General features: G+C 32.2%; 2 protein-coding genes across 2 annotated transcripts; both read right to left on the bottom strand.

Moving 5' to 3' along the window:
* Window positions 1-3,143: 3,143 nt before the first annotated feature.
* On the bottom strand, window positions 3,144-7,366 carry LOC114368872 (proline-rich receptor-like protein kinase PERK1). The gene is made up of 8 exons (XM_028326148.1): window positions 6,585-7,366; window positions 5,420-5,962; window positions 5,166-5,252; window positions 5,006-5,076; window positions 4,774-4,850; window positions 4,310-4,457; window positions 3,986-4,147; window positions 3,144-3,779 (listed from the first exon to the last, which is right to left on the bottom strand). The coding sequence occupies exons 1-8, from the start codon at window positions 7,174-7,176 to the stop codon at window positions 3,465-3,467; spliced, it is 1,995 nt and encodes a 664-aa protein (XP_028181949.1). The 5' UTR covers window positions 7,177-7,366; the 3' UTR covers window positions 3,144-3,464.
* A 9,242-nt stretch (window positions 7,367-16,608) lies between these two features.
* Window positions 16,609-20,663, bottom strand: LOC114368871 (probable chlorophyll(ide) b reductase NYC1, chloroplastic). The gene is made up of 10 exons (XM_028326147.1): window positions 20,232-20,663; window positions 20,024-20,102; window positions 19,755-19,890; window positions 19,456-19,530; window positions 19,137-19,332; window positions 18,776-18,844; window positions 18,470-18,609; window positions 18,179-18,301; window positions 17,687-17,879; window positions 16,609-17,171 (listed from the first exon to the last, which is right to left on the bottom strand). The coding sequence occupies exons 1-10, from the start codon at window positions 20,580-20,582 to the stop codon at window positions 16,986-16,988; spliced, it is 1,548 nt and encodes a 515-aa protein (XP_028181948.1). The 5' UTR covers window positions 20,583-20,663; the 3' UTR covers window positions 16,609-16,985.
* Window positions 20,664-22,495: the final 1,832 nt, after the last annotated feature.

Below are 22,495 nucleotides of genomic sequence, written 5' to 3'. Positions count from 1 at the left end.
TTTTTCTACTTGTATCTTCTTGGCTAAACAAACAAAGAGATATATAAGCTCAACCTAACGTGTAGTATCTTTAAACTGTGAATGTTACTTCCAATATTGAGAAAAACAAGCTTAACAAATCAATTAAAGTTAATAAAATAAAATATTCACCTAATATTGAATCCCAAAATAATAGGAGTTTAACGGATTAAAAAAATTGAGTTGGTAAACATAATATATTTAGAAAAACTGTTTAAGAAAAGGATAATATATATTTAAAATATAAAATTACAAATAAAATATTTGCCAACACATGGTAGGCTTCCAAATCCCGGTTCTATTGACTTGATCAAACATGTAAAATAATGCAGAAGAAGGGTGTTGCTAAGGACCCTCCACTGTTATATCCAAATCGCCATTTATATTGGATAATGATCCAAACTTTGCGACCACAGAAAGGCCAATATCTGATTCAGTTGATGATCCGTTAAAAGCTGTTCTGCTACTGTTAGCAAAATAGTGCGCCATAATAACTACTGCATTAACCTCTTCATTATGGGCACTGTTTTTGTTTTTCTGGCACACCTCAACAAGAAGACCCATCCTGCAGTTTCCACTCCCATACAAGTAAACCTTGGTGTCAGTAGCGCCACCCCATGCATCAGTGGTCGTGTTTGTCTTCATCCACTTGTTAGAACGATGATTCACAGAAAGGCCAATGATGATGTTTGGAGCTGTAGATGGCAAGGAAATGGAGCACTCCCAATATAATTTTCCAGAACAACACGTAGACTGTTCCCCATTTCTACTGATCAACAAAGTGGAATGGAATGGATAAGTTTAGTTGAGGGTGGAGATCACTTTCAATATGAGGAATGTAGTGCATGTGCACTTACTGAGAAATTAATATTGGGTTATTACCAAACTGGTTAGAATGGCTTGTATGTTCACATAGCAAAATTATAAATACACATTGCAGAATTGTCAGTCTTTGGAAACGTTATTCTTCTGCAGAATAATTTAATTATACCAAGAAGGTGCTTAGTTGGTTTGGTTGAGCATTATAAATGTTTTGTTACCGGTCTGCAATTTCTAAAAGAAATTTTTAACTATGTAGCATCTAATTCTGTAATATATTTTCAAAACCACTTTTATCTATCTGTCTACTGCCGTTGCCTTTTACCGTTTGATTCTTCATTCATCCACTTATTTGATTCTTAGATTCTTGATTCATCGATCCACTTTTTTTATTCTTTTATATATGGTGTGGGAAGTGTTTGGTTTTTTTGACAACACAAACTTTACAGAAACAATCTTCTAAAATGACTTCATTTTTTGTGTAAGAAGCCAACGAAATCTAGTCCAATTTGGACATAGCAGTAGAGATCGAGAGGTAGCGGAACAAGTTTGACTCTCCCCACATCTAAGTTTAAAAGAAACAAATTTATATTTTAAGATTATCAATCTCATTTTCGTCAAGTTTTATAGGAATCCGAAAAATCCATTACAGCATTTTAAAATGATAATAATAATAATGAGTTTAATATTTATGTAATGATAGTATAAAATAAACTCAATCACAAATCACATTTGAATTATTTTAAAAATTAATAAATTTATTATATACGGTGAATTGTTGAGTTGTCATGATTATGTAAAATAATTTGATATTTTTTTTATCCTAAATGGTCTATCTTCCTGCTTTTTATATCACCTCATTAATCTTATCTTATTTTTATTTTTATTTTTTAGGGCAGTTTATGGAATGAATTAGATCTATTTTGAAGAAAAAAATTATCTTATGTCATCAACTTAGTTCAAAATTTAAATTCAATTCAATCAAATCAAATGGGATTTTTTTTATCGTTAAAGAATTACTTCCTGTGCTTTTCATATTGTTTCTTAAGCAATGTGGGAAGTGAGGAAGCAATGTACGGTTCCTTCTCTTAGGGCCTTTGGCCCAAGTATTATTATTTTTTTTGTGGTATTTTTATTTTTTGTTTTTTAAAACCATTTCTTTGACCACTAAACGTGTAAGTTTTTTGAAAACATAATTTGTGATTTTTTTAATTCTTTTGAAATAAAATGACTTGTGTGTCTGAAAGCATGTCTAATTTAAGGTGGAAAAAAAAACATAATTTTGTTTTTAGATTGAGTTTTGACCTTAAAAAAATTATTACAAGCGTAACAGTTTCTCAACATCAATTATTCCATTTCAAACTTTTTACAATATAAAAGTTTTCTAAATTCACATCATGTAAAATTAAGTTTATAAACACTCAGTTATGGATATAAAAATGTTGAAAACAAAACATCATTTTTTCTTCAGAGTGGAGCTGAGTCAACTAATGATCCTTTTTGCAAATTGATGATGAGAATGCGCATGCTGACTTTGCAGAAACCGTGTGGGGTTCGTGGAGCCAGCAAATGATGAGCTAGTTAGTTGTGGTTGTCTGAATCTTTAGTTTAATGATTCAACGCATGTCACATAAATCCTCTGTCACTGCAAATGATATATATATACCCTTTTACATTATCCTAACATGCATGAATCTTACTATCCACATGGAGGAACGACCAAAATAACAGGCGACTATATAAAAATTGGTATATATGACTCGGTCTAATTAAATTGAATAAGATTGAAAAAACAAATAAAATTTTTCTTTTCTAGACCTAAGGTATTCCCTAATCCAGAACTAGAGAATAATCTTTAAATTTATTTAAGGAATTGAAAATTTTTAACTTTATTATGTCGTACACATGAATCTAAAAATTGAATTTTACACATTTAAAAAATAAGATTATCGGTCACCGTAACTCATCATATTAACAAAAAGTTATTTGGTTTGATTTAATTCAATTCATCGTTTTCTTTTTTCTTCAAACCAATTCAAACTAATTCGACTTTTGAAATTCCTAAACAGACCATAATTTGAAACCTACCAACTTGGTTTTCCCTACGTTTAAAGGCTGAATTATAGTTCCCTCACATGAATGGTTGAACATTGACCAAACCCAACGTGGGTGCAACTCATTGCTGTCTTCTTTTTTTGGTAAGACTCATTGTTGTCATCAACGACAAATCAACTAGGTAGAAACATTTAAATTTTGAGCTTCACACACACAAGTAAATACCATACAAAAAGTTTGATACCAACGCATTAACAAAACCAGCCCACTTCCAACTACCTAAAAATTGACATATGAGCAACAATGGAAAACAAGGTTTGATGCCAATCCATTTCCAGCACTAAAGCTGAATAAGGAAAAAAAATAATGAAAGAATCGAATTGTTGTTATTTTGTTGTATACCCTGATAAATACAATTCAAAAGATGATCATATGTGAAGGAGGGAAAAAATAATAGTAATCGGTAAGTCTCTCCAAAGATGTCAGTAAAGCAATCAACTGTGACATTGGCAAGAAATCAAGGATATATAGACTTTATACAAAAGATAAAGGCAGAAATAGTTGGCCAAGGATCAAGAACTTCCACTGAAACCTTGATTGTTCTTCATCTTTCTCATTTCCATTTCCCTTGTGGTTTGGCGGCTCTGTGCTTCACTACTTGAGCCTGATGGGTTTAAACCATACTCACTTGTAGCGGCACTGTACTCACTGCTTGCACCATACTCCTGAGTTCCCAATGCCATTTTCCTGAACTTTTTCATGTCTTCCTTGTACTGTGCAGTGTCATAATCTGAGCTTTCATGAGAACTATACATAGTGCTGTGTCCAGGTCTTATTCCTTCATTCAGATCTGCTAGAGAGACATCTCCTTCGAGAGCGCGGACAACCTGTAGTTTGTGTTGTCATGTTATCAGAGTCAATAGATATATTCTCCCATATTGCATGTTCATGTTCTCGAATCACAGACCAATTTCAAGATTCTTCATTCTAAATATATACCAATACAAGACATTATACTGCCCTATGTATTGGAGAATTAAGTATGAGCTTAGCATATTGATACTTGACAAATGACAACAAACTTTAATTTTACCTGGCTCATCCTTGGTCGACGCTTTGCCGAATGACGTATGCAAGCCGCAGCAGAAGCCACCATTCGTGCCATCTCATGAGGATCATAGTCATTCTGGAGCCTTGGGTCAATAATAGAATCAAAATCATCCTCTTCCAAAGCTCGTGTGAGCAAAGGCCTAGCCTGAGATGATAAAGATGGTTTTAGTTATGAGCTGCTCTGTGGCACAATGTTCAAGAAAAAGAAAAACAGAAACCTCTCTGTTTCATAAAATGTATACACATTATGAGTTTATAGTTGCAAGCGATGATCAGGTCCAGAAAGAAAGAGCTCCATAATACTTACCCAATCTACCAAACTATCCTCCATGTAAGTTTGATTTTTATCAACTGGCCGTCGTCCGGTTATTAACTCAAGGAGCATGATTCCATAGGAGAAAACATCTGATTTGTCTGTGAGTTTTCCACTAGAAGCATATTCTGGAGCCAAATACCTGTAAGTAGCAATTGATGCATATCTCATGAGTTTGAAATACAATGCCAAACAACAAAATATGAGCCAACTTATTGTTGGTTTTACTTACCAACGAAAACTGACAACAATAAACACATGGCACAGCACAAAGACAAAATAGTTCACTTCAAAAGTTGAAAGATTGAGGTTTTGAGCTTATGATGTACCCTCTTTATTTCATCTCATTAAAGAATATCGTAATAAATTAATTCATCGACTAATAACAGATCAACAAACAAACTACTTTTCATTGTGATATCCAAGGTTCTTAAGAAGATAGATAGAATTGTTCCTACCCAAAAGTCCCCATCACTCGAGTAGAAACATGGGTATTGACATCAGAAGAAAACTTTGCAAGACCAAAATCTGCAACCTGTCAACAAAAAACAAAGGTCGTGTTACTAAACAATTCTATCACCACTATATAGAACAATGGAAGTTGTTTTATCAATTAGTAGACAATGGGCAGTTGTTTTATCAACTTTTGCACTTGTGAGGAAGACCCAAACCCATAACAGAACAACACACCTTTGCTTCAAACTTAAAATCCAGAAGGATGTTGGCAGATTTGATATCACGATGGATGATCTTAGGATGACCTGAACATACAGAAAATCAAAAAACAATATTTAGGTCGACATAAATTAATTACAATTGAAGAAATCAAAGTCAAGGGTACTAAACATACAATCTTCATGAAGATACGCCAGTCCCTTAGCAGATCCTAAAGCAATTCTTAGTCTTGTGGGCCAATCCATGGTAGGTCTCCCTTTTCCTGTAGTGCAAATAACCATCAAAACCGCCTCCACCAAAAGCATTATGCCACAACACACAATAGTATTGGTGGTTGGTGCCTAGCCCACTCTCAGCAGAAAAGATGGACCAACTAAACAGAATTTAAAAGGAATTTTGTGATAGAAAGCTAAAACCAGAGGTACCAACCATGCAAATGGAATTCCAATGTGTTGTTGGGAACAAATTCATAAACAAGCAGCCTCTGGGACCCAGTGATGCAGTATCCAACCAAAGAAACAAGATGCTTGTGATGGACACGGCTAATTATCTCAACTTCAGCTTGGAATTCACGCTCCCCTTGCCCGCTTCCAGCCTTCAATTGCTTCACTGCCACCTCCTTGCCGTTGGGAAGAATTCCTCTGTGCACATATCCAAATCCTCCTTGTCCAAGGAGGTTGGCATCAGAGAAGCCATCAGTTGCGCGTGCCAACTCCTCATACGTGAATGTGCTCTTAGAGAACCCCAATGAAATTCCTGGAGAAGGAGGAGGAAGAAATTCACCGCCTGAATTGTTTGATCCAGATCCGCCACTGCTGATGATGAAAGGAGGCGGTGGTGGGGGAGGTTGACCAGCATAAGCTGGTGGAGCAGGCGGTGGCGATGGCTTTGGAGGCATCATTGAGACCACATGATCTTGAGGAGGAGGAACATTGTGTTGCCATTGGCCTGGGGGACCACCATATGCACCATCTAACAATTGTGAAGAAAACAGCTTGAAATGAGTAATTATCATTGGATTTGAATTGAATACCTTTGAACATCACCAAAAGACACAAAGTAAAGAGCCATTCATTTCTTGAAGAATTAGAACTAAAATCAACTTAGGAAATTCAGCTTTTATAAAAACTCTCATCTGAACTTTTCAAAAATTCATTTTACCTTCTTGTTTTCTTCTCTAAGTGCCTATAGAGAAGTTTATCCAAACAAAGCCTAATTATCATTAGACTTTGAATACACCATTGAACATCATACAAAGACACAAAATAAGGAACCATTCATTTCTTCAAGAATTAGAACAAAACTTAACTAATAAAAAAAAACCTAAAACAAATAATAACATAAGAAAATAATAGCAGCTAGCTTTACATGGTTAATCATGTGGCATCATAAGCAACGAGATTCAGCAAGAGTCGGAGAATAAACTAAGGGATTAAACATTGAAAACATGTTGAAACTACACATAATTTACTCAAACCTTAAAAATAAAAAAATAAAAAAATTAATAAAATAAGCAAAAACATGCAAGGCTTTTTCACTAACATTAGATCAAAGGTGAAAAAAAAACACTTTTTTGTAGCTAATGCTCACTCACCTTTAGGTCCCCGCGGCGGTTGCTGCTGCTGCGGCGGCGGAGCATGGTACTCTTCATCACGTCTTCTCTTCTTCTTCCGACAGCATATGCAGAGAATGCTCAACACAAGAAGAACCGCCACAGCCCCAACGGCGATTCCGACCACCACGCCGGTCGAAATGCTCGACGAGGAAGACGACGGAGGCGACGGAGTGGTCGGGCTCGATCCGGACGGAGGAGAGGGCGAGCTCCGAGACGGTGGACTCGGAGTGCTGCCGCCACTGGGTGGCGACGGTGGCGATGTCGACGGCGGCGACGGCGGAGAAGTCGATGGCGTGGTTGGAGTGGACGGTGGAGGAGAAGCAGAAGGAGTGGACGGTGGAGGAGAAGAGGGAGTCGCCGGAGGGGGAGAGGAAGGAGTTGCCGGAGGTGGCGAGGAAGGTGTCGCCGGCGGAGGAGACGACGGAGTTGCCGGCGGAGGAGACGACGGAGTTGAGGGTGGCGGCGCGGAAGGTGTGGCGGGAGGCGGTGCGGAGGGAGTGGCCGGAGTTGACGGCGGAGGCGCGGTGCCGTTATTCGCCGGCGGCGAAGACGGCGCGGGGGCAGTTGACATTAGCGAGAATGATTACAGAAATAAAAATGTGAGATCGAAAAACAAAGAGAACCTTAAGAAAGCGAAGAATAAGGTTTTATGTTTGTGTCTCTCTCTAAAACAACGGTTGAGAGAGAATAGTATGTTTGAGTCGAAGTAAGAAAGCGTTTTATCTGAAGAAGCCTTTGAAGCTGTTTCTGTGTAACACAGTCACTGCTTTTTTTTTTTTTATTATTTCGACTTATTGGTTGAGCCAACCAGCGAAGACAAACGGGTACATGGGACCCACACGAATGCCCCGCGGACACCTTCTTCTTACAATTAATTTAATTCATTAATTTTTTTTTCTGAATTAAAAAAGTAGTAATTAGTTTCCACTTTATTGTTATTTCATTTTTATTACTTGTTTGGATTTTTTTCTTCTCTAACTTTGTATTTTTATTATTATTTTAATATTTTGCTGCTCTGTCCGTTTGGTGATCATCATTGGTCCATTGTGACGGTTGCTTTTTTTTCTTTTTCGGAATTTGCTTGATTATTTGTATTTTTGTATTCAATTCTGTTTTTTCATTGATTAGTATTTGATTTTAAAAGAAAAAAAAATTTAAGTCAGAGAAATGTTATTGAAATTCTCTTCTTAAGACTTTGTCTTAGATTAAAATTTATTGTAATACATCAATTGATTTTGGTAAACTTTATTTCTTATTTAATATAAATTAAAAGAGAATTATTACGAGAAACAAAATCTATTTAAATTTATAATTTCTAATAAATTTTAATTTATCATAAAAAGTCTTAAAAAAAGTGTATGACTAGAATTTTCAAGTTATCTGGTTTTTTCAGGGGTTGATGTAAAAATGAATTCTTGACTTTTTTTTAGGTTCTATGTATGTAAATGGGATTAATTTTTGGGGGGGAAATAGTTTTATTTAATATTTAAACCTTACCATATGGGTGTAAACCGTGTTCCCACGCCTAAGTAAAGTCGTGAAGAAAATAAAGGCCTGCACATGACAATTGCAGACTCAAACATCATAAACATATATCACTTTTAATTAACAAATAAATAAAGGTATGTTTTGAATCCGGTATTCAACCGTTAAGCACACTCTCCGCTGCAAAAAGCGAATTAATAAATAGAAAATAGAGTATAATAGCTATGAAAGGTTGTGTTCCGCTGCATGTGCTATCTGAGCTTCATCGAGTTCAGAATCCTTGAACTTTCACAAATTATGAAAAACCAAGTTAGAAAAAAAAAAGTTAAGTATTAAAATCCATAACGTGTTTCTTAATTAACGCCGCAATCACAGGCCTTGAGCCATGAAATCCAAGAAGATAGAGAAGGTATCATCATATTTGATAGTTTTAAGGTCATGGAGTGGAAGGATATATATGAATGTATGCAGTTTAGCATTAAAATTGTCCTTTCCATTTAATTATTTTAATTGATATTTGCAATTACTACTTACCAATATGAATTAATAAAGATCAAGAGCCTATACTTTGATTTCACCCAACAAATTCAGTTGTTACTTGAATGCAAATAATAAAGCATCACAATGATGAAACTATGAATTGCTGATAAAAAAAAAAAAAACAAACTATGGTTCTATAAAAAGCCAGAAGAAGAAAACGGAAATTAAATTTCTGAATATGAAAGCCAGTTGTCTAAACTCGTTTTTATTATAAGGTTATCCTCTTATGATTGGTTAATTGCAACTGAGTCAAAGATTAGGTAACCCATTTTATGTATGCAGAAAGACCAAGCTCTTATTTTTATTTTTTTAATTAATATAGTAGCTGTTACTCTAAGTAAGAGTTAAATGACCAGCTGGATAACAATAGCAAACAACGAGACAAAACAATGGACATCTTTACTCGTGATATTTTTTTGATCATTCCTTATTCATGATATTAGAAAACAATAGCATGGAAGACTTGTATAACTCAAATATAAATTTATAGAAAGTCTTTATGTAACAAAATGTGCAACATGTAAAGAGATAAAAAAATTAGAAAAGAGAGTATTATTAAAAAAAAAAACAGTGTATGTATAGTTTAACTCAAATTCAAAACATCCGTATTCAAGTATTATTCTTTGCTCAGGGTAGTAGTAAAACACCTAAAAAAATCGATGATCATGATTAGTTCTCGTTAACTTGGTTATTCTTCAAATATACAAATGACAAAATACAGTTTCTCTTACTGTTTTGTGGTCATTGAATTGTTTTGATTTTTCTTATCGCAGATATGAAACAAACGTATGTATATATGGACTAAATTAAAATAACACACGTATAAAAGTTAGATTAAAAAATCTGGAGTAAAAGCTTATACCCAATATGTAAGAGAGAATAATAAAAACAGAAAGAAGAAAAAGAAAAAAAAATACTCTGTCTATGTGCTGTTGGATAGTGGAAGATGCATATTCAAATCAATTTTGTGCAGGCTTCTAATAAGGAATTAGGATTTGGGAATATATATGTTTGACTTTGAAATTTTCTCTTTTGTTATGCTTCTAAAACAGCGATAACAAATGTAACTATTAACTAATTCACCGGCTTTCTAGAAATGGACCAAATGGAAGGGTGCGACTGCAAGATAGGATACAAAAACTTGGCTTTGGCCTTTGCCAAACAACAACACAATAATTTTGGATGTTGTCTAGTTTGCTTCTAAGACATGAATAAAATATTCTCCAAAAAAGATCAAACTATTTTAAATATGAAAAATACAACATGTGAGGACAAGCAAGTAAGAATTATTCATCAGTTGTATTTTCTGACAAATTTAGTTGAATGTACTGGTTCAATTTTCCTGTAGACACAAAAAAAATATAAATATAATGAGTATTCCTGATAAAGTGTGTTTTATCTTTTAGAATTTAATTTTGATACATCATGAGTATAAAAAATTTATATGGTTAACTAATTAGAAATGATTTTAAAGTTATTATAAAAAATAGAATTTATCATACATGACAATATATAATACATGATAATATATAATATAATTAGGTGAATGTTTAAAAAGTTATAATATTAATTCATCATTTTTACTATTTTCTCTTATTAATAACTTTGAAATATTTTTTAAAAAATAACAACTTTAAAATATTATTCTTAAAAATAGGATAAGAGCAAATGACAACATATGTCTAAGTTAAACTTTCACATTAACTCTTATTCATTTACTTTTTATACTCATAATAATGATGTAACAATGTGCTCATGATAGAATAATAGGGACGACGATAATAATGATAATGATAATAAAATTATAGAAAGAATAGATTGAAGTATCAAATTAAATAAAGGAATAAAAATGATATTAACATATATGTTAAATAAAAATAATTCATAGGATTCAATGTGAAAGTTTAATTCAACGCATGGTGTGGGTTTTTGGTGATAAAACATTATAGAATAAATTGAGGAAGTGTAAAATTTCTAACATAATATATGAGTAATTTATGCGACTATTTAAGGGGTTTTCATATTATTTATGATCTTAATAATTCGTCTATTTATTAACATTATCAGATAAAATATTAATATAATTTAAAATTATCCATGACAATTAAAATTAGATTGATATCTTGATGAATATATCTGGAATTTGATGATAAAATGCTTCCGACAGTGTGGCATAAGGGCGTTTCATGTCTGACAGGTTGGGAACCATGCTTTTCATGGACCATGGTATTTCAATAGTTTGCTAATTAAAATGAATCATAGGGTAAAATAAAATAATAAAAAGTGAGTAAATTACATAAGAATACGAACATTTTTCCTTGAATTTTCTTGTGTCTCTTTGTGCTGCGTTGCTCCGCTGCATTGTTTAATCAATCAACAATCTAAGGTGGGTATGGGACTCAGATTCACAAGCCATTCCTTTTTTCCATTTTTCCTTTTTTGCTTAGCTAAGCATATTCGCATAGTCACATGCATGGGGTATATAATATCAACACAGTCAATTATTATATTTGGCTTCCTATCTCTCAAAATTTGTGCCGTGACATTCGTCTGATTTTGACTCTGGACCATATATATATATTTTGTAGGTTAAATTACTATTTATAAATTTTACTTTTTTATTTTTATAGTTTGAAGGTGATATTTTAAATTTTTATAATTTATATTTTAATTTTTTTTATTTCTAAAATTTTAAAAGTGATTTTTTTAGTTTTATGAATTTTTTTTTAGTTCTTATAATTTTTAAATTATAAGAACTAAAATAGAATTAAAATGTAAATTATAAAAACTAAAAATAACACTTTTAAACTATAAGAAGTATAACAGAATTAAGATGTAAACGATAAGAATTAAAAAGACAATTTTCAAATTATAATGACTAAAAAGATAAAAATTATGAAATTATACTAATTTAACATATATGTACTATGCTTATGCCCACCCAGTCTGTTTTAATTTGTTTATATACTTTTTGGATCCTCAATACGTAGCATGTTCCTTAATTTAATTATTCTTCAAAGTTGGTTATCGATACCAAAATACAAAACGCCAACTTTCCATTTATTATAAATAATTCTGATTTCTTTTCTCGTCGTTATTCAAAACTCCAAGCAATTAGAAGCAAATGAGGTTGAAGTTGAATAAAAAAAGAAAGAGAGGGAGAGAGTAAACCGTAAGTAAATGCATTGTTTATTAGTTCAAAAGCATAATTAATAAATATTTGTGATATTCGTGATTAAAACACAGTGGCAAGAGTAAAGAAAAACATGTTCAGGCTAATTTTTTCGCTGACAAAAGTTAATTTTGCAACAACATTTTATATATGCCAACAACAAATATTGCTCCCAATAGTCTTTTTTCTTGTATTCGATGCCTTTTATCTTTCTATCTAATCTGTGTGGTTTAGCCACAGGATGGGGGAAGCAAAGTAAATTCGAGTTCTTCACTCTTTAGTGCTTAGTAAGTAAATTGGAATCTCATTAACAATTGACAGAGAGCACAAGCATATACCCAACCCCGGAAAAGGGAAGCTCTAAATCTTTGTTTTTTTGTAACTAGGACCTAGCTAGGTGTATATTATGAACTGAAAAACTACTTTAGCCTTAAAAAAAGAAACAAATTAAAGTCATCTAATGTCATAAGTCATAATAAAGAGTGATCTGTCATTTACATTTGTAGCTAGTTTTCAGTATTTAATTTATTTGATAAAGATACTACAAATTAAATAAAAATCATCATAGAATGTTATTTCCTTTATAATCTATATGATGTTGAGATCTTAATAAACACCAACATATAAATTATACTATACTCCTACGGACCGTTTGAAACTAGCGTTGAGTTTAAGCTGACAGCAACTGTATCAAAGAAAGGAACAGCATAGCCCCACCACTCAGTTCATTAACCCAAATTGATCATGAAGAATATTGGGACATACAAGTACTTAAGAACCCCACTTTCCATAACTTGGAGATAACCATTAGCATTTTTATGTTAACACAAACATGCATGCTAGCTTCACTGGGACCATGTTCAACGAGGAACAGCATATATTTATTTATATATTAGAAACGAATGTTTGTCTTGTATATATTTTGGGCTCGAGGATTTCTTTTTGCTTTTTTATTACATTAAGGGTTTGTTTGTTGTGCACGTTCTTGGATGAACATGAAAAAAAATATCTTTATTTAACTTTTGTTTTTATTTTGGTTCTTCCTAATTCCTATTGCGTTGATAATAGTTTATTTGCCGTGTCACACCACAGAGAGCCAGCTTCTTCTGTGTGAGGTTGGCATTCCAAGGCCATTGTTGTCATTTCACGAAGTGCGCCAGCCACAGTCAGGGTATCCATTATATTTTATGATGCTTTTAAGCTATGTATTCTGCATATATAGTCGTAATCACCAATATTGTGAATGTGATGTGTAGTTTGAACAGAGAGGATTCACTCACTCGCTTCAAATAAAAGTTATTATTTTTTCATTTTTTTTATATTAGTACTTTATTGTTAAATTCTTTTTAGAGCATTTTTAACTTTGGTTACTTAATGAGTTGTTTAATTTTTTTTTAGATCTACATGGCATGGTTGTTTATATAAATAACGGTTATTTATCAATAAAAAAATATTTTCTTATCATTTAATGTAATAATATTAAGGGTTACTTGAAATTATATCATTTTAGTAAAATATATGAGTTGTTTAATTATGATGTGACATTGTAGAGACTGATTAATATAAGATAAATCATTCAAAATGAGTTATTTAAATTTCATCTATTGGAGATACTCTTAGGAAAATAAATGTAATCTCCCTTCTCCTTTTACCACAAAATCAATGTTATAACTTATTATATTTTTTTGTGCATTTAACAATTCTATAAGAGTTAAATAAATTATTACAAAAATATTTTTATTTTATAAATAAAATTAATTAATTAGACACCTAGTTCACTTTTTATGATACTTGAATTTAACACATTTATTCGTTGAATCGTGTAATATTTATAGAATAATTATGTATGTCAGATTTTAAATTGTTCAACACCAGCGCAATATAAGAAATATTTGAGGTGAAATTTAAAATCTTGGATGTCTTCCACGAGTCAAACTTTAATTAGGGAGTGTGTATCTTGTATTTATTATGCTTAATTATTCATTAAGTTTAGATTATGAATAATTAAGCCTGATAGTCATTGAGCAAACAACTTTGCTTCGTTAGGCCATATGGACCCAAGTGAGTCTAAAAGTGTCCCAAAACATAAATAAATCAAAATATTAAGGGTATATGATGTTATAATTAACATTTAATTTTATTTTAAATAGAGTTATTTGATGAATTTTCAACTTGTAATTATAGAAGATCTTGTAAGCATCATCTAATAATAAGAATGGTTTTTTTATAATGACGATAATGGGGATGAAATTTAAATCTTTATGCATCTATTTCAACTCTATTACTAATCCATCACTAAGCTGATCCTAACGGGTTAATAATAACAGTTAATTTGAATAGAGTAAATTTAACTATACTTAACTATTTTTTTTAGATACTTACTATTGTTATTAATAGTTATAATTTTGATAGTTTTACATAAAACTCGCCATACACTATATTTCAAATCCAAAACATAAGGGAACAGGCTTTCTCGTGATTTTAAAAAAAATATATAAAAAATGCTATAACTATTATTACTATGTACTGATTAAAAATGATTTATAAATTGGGACCAGCTAAAAAATATCCTCGAATGATTTGAAAGCTCGGAACAAGAACAACTCCAGAAAGCTAGAGGAGGGTCCAACCAATGCTTTATTTTAATTTTTTTATGCATACATGATACAGCAAACTGTTTGATAAACCAAGTATTCCCAAATGACAAAAACGACGGAAAGCAACTGAGCAGTGATTAGCGGAATTGAGCATCAAAATCACAATCAGCAAAACATTGTTCAGTCTTTCAACGTGGCATTCACATTCACACCACTCAGGTATTATATATGTTATGTCAATTCGATTAGCCCCACAAGATAAGCCAAATGGCATAGGTAGAAGATTTTTATACTTCAACTATTTATTATGATTTGTAAGTGATTTGTAAAATTACTTTAGTATATGTGTCATAGATAAATTAATACAAGTTGAGAGATAAATGGCCTTCCAAAAGAAAAACTAGTTGAAATAAATGGGCCCATAAGCAAACCAGTTGAGATAAACACAACACTTTTCTTTGTTAAAAAATTAGATAAATTATTTACTTTTCTTTCATAATTAAGAAGAAAAATACCTTAACTTTGAAAAAAAAAATCAAAGTGACACGTTAACTAAAAATAATGTCAAAATAGAATATAAAATAGAATATATAAATAGATAATAACCTATCTTAAGAATTAACTTTTGAGGTTGAATTAGACAAGATATAACATATGTATTTTTGGTAGTTCAAACCCACATTAAACTTTAACTTTTTAATGTTAATAAATAAGTATCTCTAATAATTGTTTTACGACATTTACTTTTAATATCATTTAGCTTTTAAATTTTAATAAATGAAATGAAGTTTTGAATACATTACTCTTAATTTTATTATCATCAAAATACCCAAAATTTTCGAGCTTTTGCATTCTTTTCATCCCAAATGTCTTGTAATTGGAGTCCATCAAAAAGTTCTCTTCTTTTACTTCATTATACTTTTTATGGCAAATTTGTATCCAATCTGAACAAACACCAAGTGTTTCTAGTTTCTAGTTTCAAGTTTTAATACATGCTTGGAATGAACTGATTTTAGAGAAAATATTCCTTTTTTAAACTCTTTCATGATGTTGTAAAAAGGAAAATTACTTCTCTGAAATTAACCTAAACGCCTAAACTCCGGTTAATTTTGGATCATTTCAGTCTGAAAAAAAAATCTCAAGTAAAAGATTCAAGCTGAACAGTTAAAAAGATAAATAGGCACATGGAAGACTTACCGGAAGCATACATAGTTACATACGAAAGGCATCTATAGGGAGGATGCAACGGAAGTTTAAATGTGGAAGGAATGATGTAACATTGAAATATAAATTTAGCTTCTTGAATTCCTATGAATTGGATATGCATCTTTATTTTGTTCTAAATTTCAAAATGCCATCAAGTGCTTCCTTGTTAGCTTCATTGTCATATAGTCTATTTTAGATTTTGATGGAATTTAGTCTAATAAAATTGATTTTGATTTATTAAACAAAGGGACCTCAAACAGAAATTGCCCTAAAAGATCATAATGCAAGTTTATCTGTTATTAAACAGCCCTTGCTCTTAGCCAATCAGTTTCGTTGTAAAGATATATATAATCATTAAAATTTGAGAACCGGGTTAGGGAACAATAATATTTATACGTGATTGCTAGATAAGAACCACATGCTCCAAATTATTTGATCGGCGAAACTATGATGCGAATAATCCATATTCCTTGTCAGAGTACATGTGCTAGCCGACACAAACAGTATAGAGCAATCTTAAAAATATGCCAAGTTTTGACCCAGAACACACAATTGTTTAAACTTATTATCTGTAAAACAGATATATAAAAAACATTTAATTTAAAATTATTACTTTTAAATTTAAACAAACTCATCCATTAGCATTGTTCGTGATATTAAAAAAAGCTGTTGGATAATGTTCTACTTGGTATGCATATCCAACACAAAACTCACGCATTTTTACATAATTAAATTTATGTCTGTATTTTTACATAATACTTTTGTCTTTTAAACGTTCATTATAGCATTAATCAACATCCAAGTGAAATTTGAATTAGACCTTTAAAAGTAAAGTCTCAGTTCGAATTCAAATCTTATTGATAAAAGAAACGTAATTATAAGGAAAACTTCAGTACAAAAGATTAGATTTTCCAATAGAGATTAGTGATTTGCAAAACTGAATTTACACATATGATGCAGTAACCAAAAAAAATGTATATAGCATTAATAAAAGCGTTGTGTGTTGTCCAATGTCCAATATAAATTTCAGATTTTAGCACACTGATAAATATACATTCAAATAAATATATTGGGTAGAAAATATGAAATTTCACTAGTCTACAATTCAATGAAGGCTATACATAGTAACATACTATGACTATAAGCATCTTAATGAAGAATGCTGATTGCAGGGCAGCCTATATACATAGTACATGGGGAGCCAAATGTCTGAGCTAAGGGTGTCAAATGATAATTGTTTAGGTGGACATGGTGGGAAAAAAACAGATCCACTTTGTTTATAACTTAGACTTTAGATTCATTCTATTGTCTTGATGATTTCAGGCACCAATTACCTGTCCACAAAAGCAAATGCATTTTTGCATTGGCAGCAATACATCGTCATGTTCCAGGCAAATTGCTGCCTGTGCTGGAAAGAATTATGAAGGCACAGACAACTGAAAGTGAGAAGACTGATAACCAGGTGTTCTCTGTGTACATTTCCATTGCATCAGTGAAAGAAAACCGGGCTCGATCTTCGGCCCAATTACGAAGTCGGTCTGCTTCAGCTGCATATAATGCTCTTCCCTGAAACATACACATGGCTCTAAGGTTTTTTTCCAATTTATATCTCTCCATTTAACCATAACTACGTAGCAGGAAAAATCCATGTCCCAAATTGTGTATTGATAGTGTCTGATAAGAGTTTATAAAGCTTGAAGGTGAGGGGTACCTAAGCTTTATAAGCTCTAATCAAGCAATATCTCTAGTAAATGTGGGACTTGAAGTTTTCCTAATAAATTTAGATTAAAAATTAGGACACATTCCCAACTTGGTCCAGAAAGCAAATTATATTGATTTTAAATTAAAAATTTCACTGAAATATAAGATAAATAAATACCATGTTTAAGGATGAACATTCATATGCACGTGCATGCTTAATCCTTCTGGTCAGCCCTAGATGCTATTATAATTTTTCGAATTTGAACAAAAGTATCTTTGAAATTATTGAGACTTTTTCTTTTATGAAGTATACCATGTAGTGAAAGTTTATATTATCATAACATAATATATTTTGATTTCATCCTCAAAACAATTGTCACCTGATCATCAAACCAGCGACCTTGCCGTAACCAAGCAGTGATCAAAGCAAGTAAGATTCTGGGAGGGGTCAAGTAATTGATAGCTTTGCCTGTTCCCTTAACAACCCGCATCCGTGGAACTAGTGTTCTAGCAACAGTTTCGGGAAGCTCACAGATGATGTTAAACATCTGCCTGTTTTGGACCGTTGAGCCACTGTGAAAAAACATAGTTAGCACAATTATGAAGCAATATTCATTTGATCATAGAAAGTTATGTGAAGTAAACACAAGAAAGTTCTTAATTGTGGGGTAAAAAGAGACCGACTATGTTATGTTCAAATAAATAACTAGTTCTTATAAGAACAATGAGGACCACCAGAAAATATTGTTGAAGGCCAGAAAGAAATTAGAACTTTAAAATTAGCAAGCTTACGGAAGTGACTCATGCAAAATAAAATAAAAAATAAAAAACCACTTCGGAGAACTTAAAACATGTTTGCAATAGAGATATACCTTAAAAGCAGATCTGTAAGAACCATGCCAGGAGATGCAGTATGGACACCTACTTTGGATCGCTTGCACTCCTTTAATAGTGATCCTTGAAGTTGCCTAAGGCCACACTTTGTAGAACCATATCTACATATTAAATAGAAAAGAAAGAATGGTAAGCATCATTAGCAACCACCACCCACCATGATTTTTGAAGAACATATATGTGTGTGTGTGAGAGAGAGAGAGGGAGTTTTGCAAAAGCTTAGTGGAATCATCAGCATCCTCCCATAAGAGAAACTACATTCTACTTACACGGCAGTTAAAGGTGTGCTAGAGCCTCCAGAACCCGCACCATCCATATTAAATATGTGACCTGCATTGGCTTGGTTTCTCATAATACGCACAGCTTCTCGTGTGCAGAGGATAGATCCAACCAAATTTGTTGAGACAATCTACAACAATTATAGACCAATCAATTTATCAAGATAAGGTTAAAGACTAAAAATTGATAATTTGGGAACACAACTTATACATCTCAGTCTCAAGACTAATAGAGTGACTATTAAACTTAACATTATATTTTAGCAAAATAAATAAGAAATTATTTGTAACATATACCTGTTTAATATCTTCATCACTAAACTGAAGCAATGGTCTAAAACCTTTATTTGTTCCGGCGTTGTTTATCTGTTGAATAGTTTTGACATAAAAAATGCAAAAAAGATTAGAACCAGAAACATAAAAACTGCATTCTGCAATGGAAAACTTAACTTTCACTGAAAGGGATAACAAGCATATTAGTATAGTCAATTAGCACAACAGTTCCTTTTCTCCAAAACTGAGTAGTTTTCAGCTATTAGCTTCAATAGTCAGTGTTCATGATGTACAGGTTTCCCTCTTTGTTTAGATTCTGTATGCAATTCTCTGGTTTTATTCATGAAACCCGATGATGCTCAACGACAACAACCACAAAACTTACCCAAATGTCAATATGACCAAGTTCTTTGACAGCGAAGTTAGCCAGTCTCTGCACATCATGAGGCTCACAAACATCACAAGAAATGCCTATCACTTTTGCTTGAGAAAGCTTTGTCAGAGAAGAGCCAACTGCATTGGCAATGCCTTCCTTTAGATTTTCCTCAAGCTCTTTGATAGTGTCTTGCACAGACTCGGGGCTGTCTTCACAAAATGAGAGAGTGGGGAGCAACGACATGTTGTTAGTAACGTGCAGATGAAAGCCACAAAATACTATATTATTTCAATCTCTATAAAATGCTCTCATAGTTCAAAAATACCACCTGCGAGAGGTAACAATCACACGATCCCCGGAAAGAAGAAACTCGCGAGCTAAGGCTTTGCCCAATCCCCTTGTACTGCACAAACCATTTACAAGATGCAATAAACAATGTCATGAAAACATCACTAAATATTGATATTATTACATAACATCAAAGTAAACCAATTCACAAAGCCATATATGTTCATGTAATGATCATTTCTGTCTTCCACATCAAGCCAGAAATACATAAGATATCACAGGTTCATTAAATAGCAAAAATGATGGTAATCACTTAAGAAGAGCATTAAGTTACTTTACCTCCCCGTTATGACAACATTACGTGGACCTGCGCGACAATGTTCCTCCAACACCATGTTAGCACCTATCATTGTCCCAATGATTACTCCTCCTAGCCAACTATACCATATTAATGCATCCATCTGACTGTCTCCACCTTCACAAAAAAAAAAAAAACTCAGAAAATTTAACATCCCATTTGGGGAACCAAACCAATGCATAACAAATAACAAAGTAACTAGACTTTCATATACACTAATACTAGTTAGGAAAGTTGCACATAGGCCAACCTGACATCTGAAATCCAATTGAAAGGATGACCCCAGTGCTCATCATAGTCACAATATACCTTCCAATTTGAATGGCAATCTTGTTTTAGCCAATACACAAAAACAGTTAGTTATGTTCAACATTCAATACTACTACAATATCAACCAAAATATAAACTCAGTAACATAACAAAAAAAGTTAGAACCATTATAAAAAACAAGAACTTACCGAGGATAGGAGACCCTCCACCTTGACCACAGCTTGGCGATACTCATCATCTGATTTTGAACCCACCATGAAATTCCTCAGCAAGATAGACTTGAGGGAACTCCAAAACCCACTTTCCCTTTTGGTTTTCTCTTCATTTTTCTTCAAATTTCGAAACTTTTTCTCCTTCACATCCCCACCATCCTCAGTCCTAAAAGCCCTGCACACTTTCACAGAGAACTGATCATAATTTTTATGGCCAAAACCAAGCACCCCAGGTGAAGGGCATGAGCCAAAGCCTCTCCTGAGCAACCTCGTTTTGTGTTGGTTCAAACTTTCTGGGAAAACGTGGAGCTTCACAACTGTGGCCATGGATGTGATGATAGAAAGATGCAAAGTTCATGGAAAAAAAATGTTTGGTGACTGAAAACTGTTCAATTTGAGATGGCTTGTTGTTGCTTTATTTATTGTTATCTTTTTGGTGAACACTGAAAGTTACGTTTTTGTAATTTTCTGGTGGAAAAAAAATATCCAGATGAAGCTTGATCTAAGGGATGTGTAACTAGATACGTAACAAGGAACATAGTAGAGTGTGATGACCACACGTTGAAGCAACCTAATCTTCATAGGTTAAAGACACGTGGCTTTGTGGGTCTGCGGCCACCTCACTTTTTCCTTTCTTGCTTGAGATTTATCAACCCTTTTCGAATTTATCTTAGAGTCAGAAAGGAAACTGAATAATTTGTATTATATTTTCTAGCAAAAACAAATCTTGTTTGTATAACTTTATTTTGTTTAAGGAATTTAGCTTCTAGAATTTGTATTATTATTTATTATACTTAGATTGTGAAACCTTTTTTATATACAAGCATGAAGTATCTAATAAAAAATCATTCTATTGACGAATAAAAATTGTCCATAACAAAGGTACTCATATTTCAAAATAATGTAAGTTTTATTTTTGTTGTGAATGTAATAATTTTATTAGTGGATAATTTATTTTTTTTATAAACATTATTTGAGTCTTAAGACATATACAGATGAATTATCACAGTCTAATTCAATAAAACTTTATTTTATAACAAAATTTAATATAAATAATTAAATTTATCTCTAAATGTATGAAACGTTGTACAAATTGATTTTAGAAAGATAATAAATTTAAATTTAGTTATTAAATATGTAAAATACATGAAAAATTAATCTCCTATCATCCTATCACACTTTTGGAAAGTAAACCAATTTCACTGTTTACCTAAAAAAATAATCGTTCTATTGTCACGTTATTTTATTTATTAATAATATGAGTGATAAAATGAGTTAGGCTAATCGATAGGCCCGTGTAACCATTTTGAGGCAGGTTAGGCCAAGAATATCAAACCCAACCCATTTACATGTGTGGTTAGCCTTATTTCAGCCTATCAAAAACAGACTCGCAACAGGTCGGCACGCCGCACGGGTTAGCTTCCCGAGTTAAGTTTTTTTATTAATTAGGTAAAAATAATTTAAAAATAGTATAAGATTTCATATTTTTATTTTATTTTAATATAAAAGTAGTGTTATGTTTAGGATCCAATATAATCAATAAAAATAGATGTGTCTCTGGAGTAATTTTTTTGTCATCGTTAATATTGAAGACAAAGTAGGTAGAGGATCTAGATAAAGCAACAATTTATTTAAACTTTTTTTCCCGCATATTTTGTCTCATTTTCAAAATTTCAGGAATTTTATTCTTAATGTGTTTTGTTATGGTGGCATTAGAGTGTCACATTAATGAAATAAAAGTTCGTTGACTAATGACAAACAATATTTAACTAACGAAGAGGCAAAATTTGTAGTAATTTTTTTAAATGGGAAGTAAATTGTGTGAGAAAAAAAATTTGTAATACAATTTTGGGAAATTATAAAATATATAATTACTATAAGTTAGTGATTAACTCTTCTTTTGGTGAAAGATAACTGAAAAATAATGAAATGGAGAATAAAATGAGATGAAACTATATTCTACCTTAATTTAAATTTTTTTTATCTCAATTAACTTTCATTTAATTTTATTCCATTCTATCAAACACAAGTATGCACGAGAAAAATGTAGAGATTCAACTAGTATTGTTCTAGCAACATGCTTGTATCTTCCTCCCTCATGGTCCCATACTTAGGTGGATTTTATGTACGTGGGGTAGCTTTAGGTCCTACTTAGGTCATCTTCAATGGAAGATGTTTTACAAGTTTCTTAGGCTAAGTTTTTTTAAAAAAATTATTTTGTTCTTGGAACAAGTCTAATT

This window comes from Glycine soja, chromosome 9, assembly GCF_004193775.1.
Source record: "Glycine soja cultivar W05 chromosome 9, ASM419377v2, whole genome shotgun sequence".
Lineage (NCBI taxonomy): Eukaryota > Viridiplantae > Streptophyta > Magnoliopsida > Fabales > Fabaceae > Glycine > Glycine soja.
Note: the sequence above shows the minus strand (reverse complement) of the source record. Positions and strands in the feature narration are given on the sequence as shown.

Excerpts from the sequence above, each read along its gene's own strand:
- LOC114368871 (XM_028326147.1), bottom strand. The coding sequence starts at position 20,582 with ATGGCCACAGTTGTGAAGCTCCACGTTTTCCCAGAAAGTTTGAACCAA. Across the intron at positions 18,845-19,136 it reads TTGGTCATATTGACATTTGG|ATAAACAACGCCGGAACAAA; the intron begins GTAAGTTTTGTG and ends ACTATTCAACAG. Across the intron at positions 17,172-17,686 it reads GTCGCTGGTTTGATGATCAG|GGAAGAGCATTATATGCAGC; the intron begins GTGACAATTGTT and ends TGTATGTTTCAG.
- LOC114368872 (XM_028326148.1), bottom strand. The coding sequence starts at position 7,176 with ATGTCAACTGCCCCCGCGCCGTCTTCGCCGCCGGCGAATAACGGCACC. Across the intron at positions 5,253-5,419 it reads ATTGGAATTCCATTTGCATG|GAAAAGGGAGACCTACCATG; the intron begins GTTGGTACCTCT and ends TTTGCACTACAG. Across the intron at positions 4,851-5,005 it reads ATTTTAAGTTTGAAGCAAAG|GTTGCAGATTTTGGTCTTGC; the intron begins GTGTGTTGTTCT and ends TTTTGTTGACAG.